Source organism: Oenanthe melanoleuca, chromosome 5 (genome assembly GCF_029582105.1).
Source record: "Oenanthe melanoleuca isolate GR-GAL-2019-014 chromosome 5, OMel1.0, whole genome shotgun sequence".
NCBI lineage: Eukaryota > Metazoa > Chordata > Aves > Passeriformes > Muscicapidae > Oenanthe > Oenanthe melanoleuca.
Window position 1 is genome coordinate 36372565 of NC_079339.1, and position 16212 is coordinate 36388776.

A 16212-nucleotide genomic window follows, 5' to 3' on the forward strand; every position below is an offset into this window, starting at 1 on the left:
CAAGCTCAAAACAATTTAAGTACACTGGATAGGAAAGTCACAGACAAACAGATAAAACCTGAGAATGCAAGTGAAAAAGTACTGGGCGAGTAGTGTCAGACCAATCCAATACTTAGTCAATGGTTTTTACACGATGAATAGAGAAAAAAACAAATTAATCTAATTTACTAGAAAATACTAAGCTTATAGATGATACAGTGTCTGCATAATTTTAGAAAAATCACTGATTTCATGGTTTATTTTACAATAATTGGATTAGTCTACAAGTTAAGGCAAACATACTAATGCATCTGCTTTTCTTTTTAAATCATAGTTATAAAGGTTACACAAAGTTCTCAAAAATTTCTAAGAAATGTTCACAATTGAAAAAAAGATAAGTTTTTTGATATAAGTACATGGAAAAAAAACTAAGTGTATACAATGCCATTATAGTAACAATATTCAAATATCTAATGGTAATATTTAGGCCATTTGAACAATGTGCTTCAAATGGTGATCTTCAGAAATTACTTACAAAGGTAAATAAGATTGAAGCCGTATCATAGTATTCATAACATGAACATTATTATATTGGCTATTTTCACAAAACCCGAGCATTTGGTTTCTGAACAATGAAAGCATATAATGATTAAATAAACATGAATAGGTATGTGTAACAAGTATGCTGTTCATATAGTCTGGAGCTACTTTCAGGTGTTTAATTCTTTTGAAAGAAGAAGCTTGTTTATGTGCACTTTGTCAGATGTTTTCTCCAGGGAACTGTAAATGCCTATTTAAAGTCATGAAAACAAAATCCAGAGGAGGGCAGCCCTTGTTAGTGGGAGGACGGAACGTAGCTTATGTGTCACCATTTAACACTGCCAGGCAGCTCTGCAGAAGCTGTAAGTTACCCTGTAAAAATAAAGAAAAATATCACCACATTTGTCTTCTTTCTTTTAAGCTTGTGACAGAACAGTATTTTTTAAATAGCAATGACACCATTAAAGAAGAATAGACAGGTTTTAAAACTTACAGAAAAATATGTGTAACTTTTGTATTCAAAGTTTTTTTGAATGTAGGAATATAGTGTCATGGAAATAAACAGAGCCAATTTAACATTCCAAAACAAGCACTTAATACCTTCCTAGAGGTCTGGTCTGGCTACAGAAACTATTCGTTGCAGAGCACTCTCTCAGCAATTAAATTCACAGTTGCAAAGTTTAAAATATTTTATATAGCAGGACCACTGCTGTCTCTAGAATGAGATTCCCAAAGTGCAAATATTCATGTGTTACACTGAATACAGTATTCATCAACAAATATTAAAAAAATCATACACTTGGGATCTCCTTGTTTATACCTGACAGCTTTGTTCAAGGAGGAGTCCTTGGTAGAAGACAGCAGACTGATTTACATGCTTAGCCAGGTGATTTAGCCATCAAATTGAGTTTATCCATTACAGCTGGAGCTACAGAAGTGATTATCAGAACATTAACTCATCTTAACTCTAAGCCAAGCTCTGGCCTTCTTTCCAAACACAGTTTTTCATCTTACTTACAGCATTCTGGCTCTTCCATAAAAATATACAAACTGATTTTCAGGTATCTGAATTAATTTAGAGAACTGATACCCTTGTGAATTAAGCAAATGTGATTGACAAGCCAGAATTTACTTTGCAGGAAAAAAACCCCAGCAAAACAACCCAGTATTCATATGTGCATTCATTTATGCTTACATCACTTTAAACTACTAGTTACTCACCATTAAATATCTGTACTACATTTGTTTCCAAATCTGAAATCTTTATGTAAGAAAAAAATATTGGGCTGTTGACAGTGTTAAGTGTAATTCTTATCAAGTTCAGATAAAATGCAGGAACAATGCAGTCTGAATGCCCAGTTATGAACATGGAAGAAACTGCTGACTTCCAAAAAAAATTTTTGGATCAAAAAATAAACAAATAAAGAAAACTTCAGACACACAAAAACATGTAAATATCTGTGATTTGCATCCCTTTCATAAACAGTCCAAGGAAGTCCTTAAGAATTTATAATTACTTTTTCAGTTAAAAGCACTCCAAGTGACTTGTGATAGAGAAGTACAACGTTCATCTCTCAGCCCCAAAAGGTCAAGCATAATTCTATGCCCTCTTCAGGTTCTTATAATCCAGATTAAGCAATTAACTGATTTAAAGGCTTGAAAGCAGATTCCCAGTTATGCCTACTAAATCCTGCTCAGTCTTATCCAGAAGGCAGCAATTTCAGATACAGCTTCAACAGCTTTTTTGTCTCTTGTTGCCTATACTGGCAGAGGACAGTCACAAGCTACTTTTTAGAAGGCTTGTAATTCAGTGACATGAACAAGTTCTACACAAGCAATATGCATAGGGACTTGGTGGCCCATCTTTGTGGTGTACAGGATTCATAAATTTAAAGTCTCTGTAACTGAAAAGCTGATTTTTGACTGTAATGACCTAAAGAATTGAAAGGAATACTTCAGTCTGAAGTCTTCAGTCTTCAATTGGAATTCAATCTGAAATACACTTATGAGCTGCACATTACCTATAACTAAAATGTGACAATCTTTTGGCCATCTTACTAAAGAAGCATGAAGTATATTTGTAATTTACAAACTATCATGTAGCACTCTTTAAACAAAAAAAAAAAAAAAAAAAAAAAAGTTACCAAGACATCTGAGCTGGTTTTCGCTAGGGTATAGTTAATTTTCTTCTCAGTGGCTAATATGGGGATGTGTTTTGGATTTGTGCTGAAAATGGTGCTAATAACAAGGGATGCCATCATTATTGAAAAGCTCTCACTCATTATTGAAGAGCTCTCACTCTGCCTTTTCTACTTCTTGTACTGGCACGCTGGTAAAGTAGCTGGGGATGCATGGGAGTTGGGAGGGGGACACAGCTAGGGCAGCTCACCTCAAGACACCAAAGGCATATTCCAGACCATATGACATCATGCTCAGGATATAAGGTGGGTGAAATAAGAAAGAAGAGGGGGGCATTCAGACTGTTGTCTTCTCAAGTCACTGTCACACATGATGGGGTCCTGCTCTCCTGGAGATGGCTGAACAGAGTCTGAATAGAGTCCTTGTTTAGCTTTGCTTGTGTGCACAGCTTTTGCTTTCCCTGTTAAACTGTCTTTTTACTCAATCCACGAGTTTTCTCACTTTTCTGAGTTTTAGTTGCCAGCTGAGGTTAAACCGTCACAACATCCTTTACACCTCAGTCATTTCCAGACTAAGCCAGCCAGTCTACTAAAATTTTCCAAATAGGCACATAAATTCACAAGAACCACCTTATTTAAATTGTAATAAATCAAGGACAATAGAAGCTGTGAGCCATTACTCCTTGTGGCTGCAGTATCTGACATACTTGACTTATATCAGAACAGCCTGAGAAAACATTCAGATTCAGAAAAGTGTTTCTTGCCAGCTCACACTCCTAAGCTGTAGATATTAAAATTACTGGCAGAACCACAGCGACAGAAACATCCTTTTCAGGAAAGAAAGAATTACTGACAAAACATTTCAGCAAATCCCTTAGCACTGCATTTTGCTTACTTCCTTCTTCTTGTCAGTTCCAAACAGACATCTGTTGCTAGTAACACAAGAAAGTCTTTTTCCAAAAAAACCAGAGAGGCAAGAGTATATGTATCAATATTTGTGGAAAATATATGTTTCTATTTATTTAAGTGAAGGAATGGCTGTCTTAGTTACAATTCACATGTCAAAAGACTCTAAATGTACAGCCAAGGCTGTGAATGCTCTAAGTATATGATTATAACCTTAGCAGTTTCACCAGCTGTCAAACCTCCCTTCCTGAATGTGAAGTCCAACACAGAAATACCTCCAAATCCAACCACTTAAAATACTGAACAGTACACCAAATGCAGCTTTTGCACCAAAATGGCCAAACACTAACTCAGATCTTACATTAGCTACAGCTGTGTTAAATCATGAAGAAACACAGAGCTAGCAAGACAGAAGCTAAGCACTACCTAGGGGGATAATCAGCCAGAATGGCCACACAAAAAGAAACATCAATATGTTTAGAGTAGGTCACTGACCAATGATAATCTAAAGCTTCAGTTTGGCAACTATTCTAAATAAATCTAGGGTACTAGCTGCTAAGGAGGCAGCTCTCTTTTATTGCCAGACCCTCCCAGCCAAAACCGTGTGTTTTGATACAAGGCATTTTGTGAAAACAAGACGAAGTAAAGCTTAGGAAAACCCAGAGCAACTTCCAGCGCCTTCTTACTATGCAGCTGCACACATAATTGTGCCAGCATAAGGGAAAGGAAGACTCATGCATCATCATCCTTCCTGGCAGCAGTCTGCCCTTTCATCAACTTAAAGCAAACTCAACCCAAAGTCTGATTTTTAGCTTTTTCAAAAGTCTTGAGTTGCAATTCAAAAGGGTAAGAGGATATTAAGAATACTTTCAAGAAGTATGTTATATGGAAGTAGTATGAATATAACTGGGCAGAGAGGATTTACTTAGAATTTGTATATACAGTGTCCAAGATTTACAGAGTTTATTTCCCTATGGCCCTCAGGTCTTTTAGAGCTACAGGCAGGTATAGCTCACAAAATGCAAGCTGTGCCTCAGAACCTTCTCTCAATTTTTTGGTCACTCTGACTTCTTCAGTGCAACAACCTCTGTACTTTGGGGTTTGTGCTTTTCTTTCCACACAGAGCAAGTAACTCTAAAATGAGTCAAGCAGCAGCCTTCATTGTGTCTGAATTCCTCCAAAAGAGCCTCTCAGGTGAGTTCAGCATCCACTGCTACATCGTATTTCACCTCCATGTTTTTTGTGCCAGGCAGCTCCAAGTCCAGAAGACACATGGCTAGACTGATTCAGAAACAGATGCATCTGCATGGCATCTAGTCTGGAGGCATTCACTACTGAAAAAGAAAACCCATAATAGAATATTTCTAGCAAAAAAGCTGCGGCAGTAGGCATCCATTGTTCCCAAACCTCTTCCCTGCTTAGCATTTTTGGTGGAAGCAAACACTTAGACTTGGGTAACAGGTCATGTTGCAAAGTTTGTCAGTGCTGTTCTCCACAGGGGATTGACCAAGCTATTGCCATTTTGCTGCTACTAAAACTTCACATGCCTGCCTTCAGTGAGTGCAAAAGCACAGAGACAGGGACTGCCAGCATCAGGCAAAGTGCCAAGAAGCTAGAAGCAGGGGGCTTTTAATCTAACTTAATTGACTGTCTACCTAAAAAACATCACTTTCTTTTATGCTTCTACTGGTCCTCTTCTGGCTGTACTTCAAGAGGAATTAGATGTCTAGAAACAGCCCAGCTTATCCCAGGCAAAAACAGGGCTACCTAGTCCTTGAAATGGGAGCATTGTTCATGATTTGCATTTCAGTCATATTCCTCTAACATTGCTCTTCCCACATCAGGCACAATATTACATAAAAAAACCCCCAAGAAACAAGTCTTTTAATATCTTCTTTCTTCCTTTTATAGAACTAACCTAGAAAGGCAAGGTAAGTCACAGACAGACTATTCAAAGAAATGCATGTTAAACAGAAGCTATAGCAACAAACTAAAGATAAAAATCTTCAAGTACTTCCAGGTATACTGAGGACACAGGAAGCACAAATCAAGTTGAAAGTCATAGAAATTAAGCATCTTCCCCCTGCATTCTGCAGCTAATAGCTGTCAAAATTCAAGAGAATATTACTCTAACATTGTGACTTGCATACTTAAAAGAAGTGATTCTTTAAGGATACTTTAGAAGACAGAGACATTGTCTAAGCATTCCACTTCAAGGCATGTGGAGACTTCAGCAAGAGTCAGTTGCAAGAGATGATGAGGACCCAATGATTGAAGCAGGACAGAAACATTACTAAAGCACAATATGGTAAATCAATAAAAACTGTTGCAAGACCAGACTATTTAAACTAAGTACTGTTCATCTCAAAAAGGAGTCGTGTTCCACACATCACTGATTGCTTTACCAGCAATACATATCTCATTAAGCTGAATGTATACCTACAAAGATCTCTTTAAAAAAGTCCCCCAAACAACCCTTTTTACAGTGTATTGGTTTTACAAGCAATGGGTTTAGCAGAATGAAGAATGATGCCATCAACACTACTGAAAAGAGTGTAAAGCAGCAATACACATCTTAACAAGTAGTTTCAACAGATATATTCTGAATTAATTCACAGCTTCCTAACCAACACGGCTTCAGATTTGAAGAGAAATGCTGAAGAACTGATTTTTAAAAGCTGCCTCCAGATATGACTGTTCAAATAAGAGACTGTTGTAGTCATCCATGAAATCAAATACATTATGAAATTTAAGGACAATACAGGCCTCTTAAAGTTCTTTTCCCACAAAAAATTATTTTCCTGAAAAGGCTCTCTGCAACATGCCTCTTTTGTTAATGGTTTAGAGTTTAAAGGCAAAAAGGTTCAAAAAGCATACTCATCATACCAGACAGGCCAGTGTGACCTCATATTTAATACCCTATACATCAAGTCCCAAAATCTGGCTAACAGGAGAAACTGCTTCCTACCTCATAGTGAAATGGTGAGATGAAGTTTTAAAAATGGGTAAGTTTTCCAATCTGCAACTGTAAATATTAAACGGCCAAATGAACATAAAACTGAAGGCAAAATTGTCTTCCAGGATATGAGTTTTCCAAAGGCACCTCAAGCATACCAATCTCTCAGAGACACTTCACCTATACTTCATTTTCTCTGTTAATAAAGAAAGTTCATCTTTCTGGACAATGCTTAACTTAAAATTCACCTTCCTGAATGTGAAGTGTGTATCATACAGCTGTAGCCATTTTGGTTCATCAAGCATATAATTCTCAAAATCACTGGAAATATAGGCCAAAAAGGATCACAGTTACCTTAGCATGCTTTAATTCCAGTTCTGCTAGCTCCACCAGATTTTTTCTGAATGCTGCAACTCTTCTTGTCTTAAAGTCTATCAGTTCTACAGAAAATAAAAATGGACTCATTAACAATATCCCTGCTAGTGACCTCAGCTGTTAACAGACATTCCTTCAGGATGGAAGAAGTAAAGGGTGAGAGAAGGAAAAAAGAAAAACCTCACATTTAATCTCAGCACAGTCTGGACTCAAAAATACCACGACTCAGTTGGAAGAAAGCAAACCATCACTACAGTTCCTCACCTCTAGGTAACCTTTTGTGGACACAAAGCTCTTCTGAAAAAAGACTGCCAAGTAGATGCTTTTAACATTTATTTCTCTTATTCAATCCGCACTGTTCTTTCAAGGCTGATACTTGAAAGTCTTCAGGGAATATACTAAGCTAAAACTAGGATGAACAACAGTATGCCTTCTGCATATACCTTTGTGGCTAAAAGGATCACTCATTCTCCACTGTCTCATTTATAGGAATCATTAACCAGATTTAAAGGCTCAAACAACTCTTCAATGATAAAAACAGGAGGGCATGGTGTTTAAACCTTGAACAGATCTGCCACAAACGATGAGTCAGATACCTACTAACTCACTGAAGTATTAACCTAAAAAAGACAGTAAGTTTCCAGAAGAAAAGTAACACATAAATAAGGTTCCTTTTCTCTATTAACTCTGTAATTCTATGAAATCTCATTTCATTATTTCGCCTTTCTCCAATGCAGTATCATTTGACAGACTGGTGCCTTCACAGAAGAAAGCATAAAACCAAAAGGAGATTTTTAACAAAACTAAAAATATTTGTTTGCTATTACTGCTAGCAGTTATCATTTTGTATCCTAGCTTATGTATGTGAAAAAAAAAGCTTAACAAGTAATTTGCACCTGGACTTTTCTCTACCTATCAGAGCTATGAGAATAAATAAATAAATAAATAAATAAATAAATAAATAAATAAATAATATTCCTGCTTAGGAAACAGTACAAAAATATATTCTCATTAATTACATTAATTCTCATTAATAACATACTAAAAAAATGTTAATTTTCAAGAAGTAACATATGATCAAAGACCACCCAAATACCTTGTTTTGCTGATTCAGAAATTTTCTCAAATTTCTGACAGCATATTTGCTGAGTAGTTTCAGCTTGCAGCACATCTTTATTTTTTGCTCTTGCTTTATCCAATGCCTTATTAGCATTTTCATAATCCACTAGTGACCTAGATCTTCTATACAGGAGATCCTATTAAAAAAAACAAAGGTTGTATGGAGTTTATAAGACTCTACCCAAGAATTTTATTGTATTCCAAGTAAATTAAAAAATCAGATTAATTTTAGTCTTTCTTTTTGTATTTCAGTTCTTGCTAGATTATTTGCATTCACTTTACTTCATCCTGTAAGTCACAGGAATGTCCATACTAGATCAGATCCACAACATAACAGTGTTTGGTCTCCGTCTGGTCTGACAGAGGCTGGTAACAGATGGCTTAGATCAAACTCCAAAAAGCCAGAGAAGGCAAACCATGGGAAATTTCACAGCTTCTTAGATTAGAAACAAACAACATTTAGATTATGTATTTGAAATACACACAGAGTCCAAGAAACAGTAGTAACATTTTTTGTGCAACAGTTTGTGATCTTCTAACTACAGACATTTTCTGTCAAATGCTTGCTCATTCTGTGATGTTATTTAATCATGTCATATCAACCAACAGTAAGAATGAAATTTTCTGTAAGCACAAAATATCAAATTTAGCCCATGTGTTTTTGTATCAGCACTAGTAGATTATATGGAAAATATGTTAATATTTTTAGAAAAGCAGAATTGCTTGCAATTACAAGCACAAACACAATGCAAAGACACAGCCCTTCCACGGTTTCTCATTACTGCATGATTTGGCCTTAAGTGGCTCACCCAGTTCCCACATCAGCAACTGCTTTGCTACTCCTTATACCCAACAGAGATAGGTTTTACAGCTAAGGCAAAAATTGCAGGCTAGAGGTGGCAGCATTTTAATCTATCTATATTGTTGATGATCCCGTATCACTTTCTCTTTTTTTTTTTTTTTTTTTTTTATGTTAAAAAACAACACTGAACAAAAAATCCATAAATTCACCTTAGCAGCTTGAGATTCCCTAAGGTAATATTTCAGAAGATCAGAAAGTTTAAGATCTTCATCAGCAGATACCCGAGCCTCTATTTTCTGGAAAAACAAAACAAAACAACATCATGAAACAAAAAAACAGTAAGCAAAAGGATCAACTTAAAAACATCCAGACTTTGGGTATTCATTTGTATGATACAAATTCAATGTAAAATACACAGTACACAACAGATGGTCTTTTTCAAAAACTAAGATCGGGCATTAATGACAGGATACTTAAAGACACAGAGTGAGAAGCAGTATCATGATTTTGTATTAAAATATAAGGAATAAGCTACTCTGAGAGCAGTAATATATTAAAAACTGCTTTTTTTTCCCAATAGCAATTATATTTATTGTATGCTAGAAAAAAAATTAGATAAACAAACTTATATTAAGAGTTGCACAGTTTTATATTGTTGAAATCAAAGGAAAACAAATTTTAAGGCACCTTTGCAGACTAATTGTGTAACTAAAAACCAATAAACTAATTTGCTTGCATTAGAAACAGATTAGAAATAACGTCTGCAAGTGCATTTTTTAAACTCTAATTTAAAAAAATAATTTCTGAAATGCAACATTTTGAGTCAAAGCAAGTAATTCTGTTAATTTTCTTTGAAGTATGTGTTTATGCAGATACAATTGTCAGATTAGGAAATGCATACATTTTTCAGCTGGAAGTTTTCCTACATAGCACTCATCTTCTCTCTACCTAAACAAGCAAGTAAGGCAAAAGAGAAGATATTTGAAAAACTGATTACAAGCATAAGCAACATTACTTTTGAGTCAAGTAATTGCAGAAACAGATCTTGGCTGGCTCCAGAAACAAAGCAGCATGACCACTTATTTATTTTTTTTTTTAAGGATTCAATTTCTTTATTTCTTTTATCCATAAAAAGTTCTGTGATTCCTTCCATGTGGAAGGTGTTTATGCATTTTAGAGGAACAGCAGCTTTACAAGGATATTACAACAGACTGCCTAGAAATGTTTAGTCAACTGAAGAGTCCTAAGGTTCATTTTACAAAACACATGACTGAAATCTTATGCTTTCTCATTCCATACTACACATTGCTTAAACACTCCATCTAGAAGGACCCATCAATCCACACATTAATGCCTTGTTGACACATAATCTCTGTTTCATAGTACATACCCTTGTTTTGTCAAATAACTCTGACACCTTCAGAAAAAACCTGTGCAAAGGAAACAGCTCACATTACAATATTGTTTTGAACAAACTAATTGCTTTCTAGAACTCACACTATAGTCTGTGTCTGGCAATAGACTGCAAAGGCATTGCTTACAATAATAATTCACAAAACTCAGAGAACACACTAGGTTCAAACTTCAAATGTGTGGGAACTGTGCAATATAAGAAAGGCAAAGGACAAACAAAGCATAACAGATGGTTATTTTAAAGTAAAGAATAATTGCTCAGCTCCTCCAGGATTCTTTATCTTTATCTCAAGGATTTTTCTGTGAATTAAACCCCAAACACCAGCACTCTGGTCAATGGTCTTACACAATTATCAAGTGTCCTCTACACAAATTTGAATGCACTTTTCTTCACACAGTAAACACAACATATGTCCTACTTGGAATTCAGGGGTGCTGAGCAACAGTGTGGCAACATCTCCAGGAGATCATACAAGGGTTCAGTCTTACAGCAGACTTACAGTCTTACAGTCAAATTATACTATTTTGACAGAAGACAGATGTGATTTCTGACACACTCTAACAGACTACAACAAGTATCAATACTGTCATCAAAGCATCTGGTATGTAAGTTATCATCACATTTGGAAGTATTATCACTGCAATTCAGTGATTTGTAACTTTTTTTTAAATGGTGAAAGAACTGTGGGTTTTTTTCCTTATTTGACAAGGACTTTTCCATCTCAACTGTGCAATTTTCTACAAACTGTAGAAATTAGTATTTTTTTACAGCTGACTATTAAAACGAAAGTGTTAAATGCAGCCTGCTAAAGAAATTAAATATTAGAAAAGAAAATGTCTTAATGTGATACAGGTGTAAGAAATTCTGCTTTTTTTTTTTTTCTGAGCTACCAATCTCAGCAGGTCACCATTAAGACTGCTACAAAGAAAATCACCCCACAGGTTATAAACAGTGTCTTACTTGCAGATATCTGTGGAGTCCTGCGTTCCTAACGCATATAATGAAGAACCAATTCTATTATAGTCATCAGCCACATCTAGAAAAACAAACAAGTACTTGTTTTAATACCTCATTCCTCTTCTTTCTGAAAATTTTGTAATTCCTTTCTTCAAAAATAGGTATTTTTCTAAAAGGACATGCTTTAACACAAAAGTAGAAATAAAATTGCGATCACATCACTTAATAAAAAGGATAACTTCACACAATGAAAACAGTGCTTTCACCAAATTGAGCAGTCTGCCATTTACCTAGGAGTATTTGATGCAATTAGAACCTGCTAGCTGAATTTATTGTGCAATTTTTTTACGTTTTATTGTGGTGGAAGATGTACAAACTTAATGGTTGAAATCTGAATTTAAATTTTAAAACTATTTGGAAAAAATAAAATCAGAGTTTAACAGTAAGAAAAAGTCTCTGCTTGAAAGCAGTTAATTGACTATAAACCCCAAACTACTAAAAATACAGCACTATATACACAACACATTTTCTAGTACATCTCCATTTTTAGGAAACTCTTACGTCTTCAACAAGTAGTCACTGGTTACAGTAGCATTAGTGTTAAACCACTTTAAACAATAAAATTAGAAGCAATATTTGTAAGAAGGCTGCATAATTTGACTAGTGAGGTATGGCTATATAATCAACATAAAAAATACATCCTTGCACACAGAGCTTTTTCAAAAATCTTTAAGCATTAACTCAATGGATGATGAAAACTAACAGATCCAAGCAAAGAACAGGAAAATACATTTGTTTGTTATTTCTGAAGTTTATATACCTTTAAGCAGAACTTCTTTTTAATAACACAATCTTAACAGATTGAGTGGGTCAACTTCCATGTAATTCATTACTCCATATGTCATCAATGCTGTTGGTTAAAGTGAGGAATGGTATTAGGAAGCAATTAATCTCCCTTCTATTCCTCCCACTTCAGCATCAAAGTGAATTTTCTACTGGAAAGCCCTGCAGCTCTCTGTTGATCATGTTATCCATAAACTACAGATTGCCCATTTCCAAAACAGGTTTCCCAGGTCACTGCTCTACTCCTCTAGCCAGAATTTGAAAAGGTGCCATTTGTCCCAGTTCACAGTTTGGCAGAGGTTGTCAATAAACATTGTATGTGATTTGAGCCTGGAAACCAATGAAGCTTTGTCACTGAGTCTGATCAATCCCTTTCCATCAGATCGTCTACAAGCTCATTTCAAAAGATTTTCCTGGTTCCACGACCAATATAAAAGCCTTTCTCACTCTGTAAATAAATCTTAGGACTTCATTACCATGAATGAAGTTCAGTTCTCATTTTAAGAAAGCAACCAACACCACCAGAAACCACTTCAGGTGGGAACTGAATGCAGACACAGGGCCCCTTAGCTCATTAAGCTGTAACTGCTTTTCTATCTCCTAACATAGATACATAAAACTACAAAAGACTCAGTGTTCATACAACAGCAAGAGAAGCATCTGAAGAACCCAGAAAATTCTTGGTTTAACATCTCATCCAATATCCATTTTAGAGCTTAAAAGGTTTGTGACCTGGTTCTGTATGAACTATATTACTGTAGATGGCAAAGACAGTATTTGTAAATCAGACCCAAACTTCAAAGAAGTAGACAGAATCTGGAAGATCAATTTTGATTTATCTAGGTAGAAAAACTTAAAAATCAGGGGCAACACAGGTCAATTTCCTCTGAGCTTCTCAAAACACAGTAATCCTGAATCAAACACAAAAGTCCTAACCCAAAGACGTTTCAGTTTTTTCAAATAAATGAACTGCACTTCAGAAGACCATCTAGAGCTTTCAGAAATCACATTAGCTAGCACTCAGCTTACAAAGACATATCAACAGGCAAGTTGTAAATCTTGTCTCAGTAAGAAAAGGGGTCCTGCAAACCAGGCTACTGAATGTTCACATTCCAGTTCCACTCTAAATGGCTGAAAAATGGAAATCTATTCTAGAACTAATGGCCCAAACAGGAGTTTGCTACAAGCAAAGGTAACTTTTTTAGCAAGATTTGCCAAGAGATTGCAGTCAGTGGAATCAACCACATCCAACCAACAACTTGCACTTGAAGTAAAATCACGTGTACTGCCATATTATCCACCTCTACATCTGAATGACTAAGACTTCAAAAAAATTTTAATACTTGAAGTGCACTTCTATTCAAGCAGAAAGCATGAAGAATCAACATATCCTCAGTGTTGCACCAGGCTGCTCTCACTCCATCTAGTTTACTGCAGCAAAGCACAAACTTAGAAAGTCAGATTAAACTTCTTTAGACTCTGAAGGCCACACTTGGAGAAATTTCAAAAAGAAAACTAAAAATTACTTCTTTTCACTAATAACTTCTGTACACTTTAACCAGTACTATTTTCTGGAACAAAAACTCACTTTTATGTGATCTTGTCATTTTATCAGATTTGGCAGAAGCATCTTTGACTCGGTTGTGATATTCCACAAGGAATGTTCTCTCATGTTCAAAGAAGTCATCCACATCCTACAAAAAAAGGGAACAATTAAAAAAAACAGTATTTCACCCACTCTCTACAGAACAATTGCAGAGTAAATTTGCACATTTCACTGCTGCTGTGACAAGAAATGCATCTGTTTTTATTGTCTAAAACATCATTTATATGAACTGATTTCTTCTCCATTTATATAATGATCTTAAGTTTTATTAAGAATTTAGTAAGAATTAAGAATTTGCAACAAGCACCATAAAGATCTATATAACTAAACATGAAGGAACAGCAAAGGGTCACCAAGATTGACAGAAAAATAAAATACTTGCAATCTACCTAGAAAAAGGGGAGAAGGGATGAAAGTCACCCAGTAGCATAGAGGCTGTGGTCTCAGACAAAATGATTTGAACTCCTAGTTCAGAACACTGATCTTAATGACAGACTTTTTTCCATGTGGTGAACACAGGTAAATGTTAATATTGTTTGATTATAATTTGAGATTATTGGTTTATATTTATTTTTTAAAACCCTCTAAAATAACACAGATGCTCAACACCATAGAATAGCCTACAACATAGGCTTTGAACAATGTTCTTATGGAACTGGAAGTTATTTGGCCTTTATATTTTTTCTCCAAGTCATAATTAATCCATGGTTATACCCACTTTCCAGCAGTTTCAAAAAACCAAGACTTTAAACCTAAAAACTTTGGTAAAAATTGCTACCAAATGGAAGGTTACCACTAGAAAAATCATCCTCTGCAGAATTTCTGCTTGCTGTAAAAGTGATCTTGCAGCTTTCAGAAAAGTAAAAATTAAATTGAATTTTCATTACTTTTTTTTTTTCCTCAGTTATATTCTTACATCTGCTGGGAAAAATCACATAAAAAATCTGGCTATGTCAAGCAGTAATCACCTTTACTCCTGAAACAATGACACCATCTGCTGATTTAACCATATTTTTGAAGAAGTCTTCAAGTTTCTCTTTCTTATTTTTGCCACGAACACTCAACTGAAAAACAAATTAATTTATCAAGTTAATTCATTTTCTGAAGTCAATACAAGCTTTACAAAAAATTTAATAGAACTACATACCCCTAGTTGCCACAACTAAAACAGTTTTCCTGTTCTGTGTTTATTCTTATACTCTGCACTAATGGGGACAGGGCACTTTGCATCCAGAATGATTCAACAATCTCATTTACGAGATTGTTTATCACCTAAAATACCATTCTAGGGAAAAGAAAAAAAAAAAAAAACAAAAACAGCAACATTCTAGCACCTGCAGATAGTACCAAATGCACAGAGTGTACATTTCAGTTATCAATAACACAGTATTTACCATGCACAGCATAGCTGAGTTAATGTCACAATAGTTGAGTTAATGAAACCATGTTTCACCAGTGAATGGTAGATCTTTGAGTTTCAGAGGATAATGCTGGTTTAAGCCTCCTCACACTCTTCCTGTCCATCTAACTTCAGTCAGTTTAGGTAAACTGAGTGCCTGAACCTGCAGGCATTTCTTAATCAAGCAACAGAGGAACCTCTGCAACATATTTTGAATTAAGTATATATGCAGTTGAGCCAGTCTTTGTAATAATTTCTTCCACTCAATGTTCATTCCTGAAATTTTAAAAAGTAACTGAAACTGTCAGCAGAATAGGAACAACCATTGTCTCCAACACCAAAGAGTTATGAATCCAAAAGTACTCTCCATTATCTCAACTCAGTATGTTACATGTGGATACCATACTAGTCCAATACTCAGAAAAAAATTAACCATATTTTCACTATCATTAACAAAAAGGTTTTACATATCAGAACATTTCATCAGAAGTTCTCTCTAGTTTTGTTAGCAACAGAATTTATACCACAGTTCCAAATCCTAAAAATTAGTTTTCCATTTCGTTGCATCATTCTTCCCCACAGGAAAAAGAAAAAAAATAAAAAAAGAGAAAAAAAAATTCAAAGAGTAGAAAACTATACTGTCAAGTGAAATCACCACCAAAAGCTTGTCTTTTTAATCCAAAATACACTGGATTTCCAGTAATATTTTTGATGCTGAGGTTAGAGAACATAGTGCCTTTGGCTCCCTAGGTAGCAGAAAATTAATTCCCACAGATTAAATGAATTTCTAACTTTTACAATACAAATATGTCTGGCATGAAGGAATTGAGGTAATATGCTCCAGGAGGTAATTCCCTCTTAATCAATTTTCCTCCTACCATAAAAGTACATCTTGATTTCTATCTCTAGCAATTCTGTTTTCAATACTCACATCCTGATTATATTCCAAGAATACATGGAAGTTTAAGTCCTTTCTCAAAATAGGATGTGCTGCCACACGACACAAAAATACTTCATGCATTGCAACTGTCTTCTTGAATATTGCCAAATACTCACTAAAAACAAGAAATAAGACAGACATAAGAATTTCATATGAAGAAATTAAGTTTGAGATAAACCTAGTGAGCATCTTTAAGAGATCCTCAGTAAGGGTATAAAATTACAAGCTGATATAATGG

The 16212-nt window shown here is 35.1% G+C and overlaps 1 protein-coding gene across 1 annotated transcript in view; it reads right to left on the reverse strand.

Moving 5' to 3' along the window:
- SNX6 (sorting nexin 6) overlaps positions 1–16212 on the reverse strand; it is a 27630-nt gene continuing 11418 nt past the window's right edge. Inside the window, exons 6-14 of the mRNA XM_056492275.1 lie at positions 15966–16089; positions 14604–14699; positions 13618–13723; positions 11190–11265; positions 10206–10245; positions 9025–9111; positions 7991–8150; positions 6874–6959; positions 1–891 (exon numbers count right to left, since the gene is read on the reverse strand). Of these exons, the coding sequence (XP_056348250.1) occupies positions 838–891; positions 6874–6959; positions 7991–8150; positions 9025–9111; positions 10206–10245; positions 11190–11265; positions 13618–13723; positions 14604–14699; positions 15966–16089 (829 nt within the window). The 3' untranslated portion in view covers positions 1–837. The remainder of the gene's footprint in view (positions 892–6873; positions 6960–7990; positions 8151–9024; positions 9112–10205; positions 10246–11189; positions 11266–13617; positions 13724–14603; positions 14700–15965; positions 16090–16212) is intronic.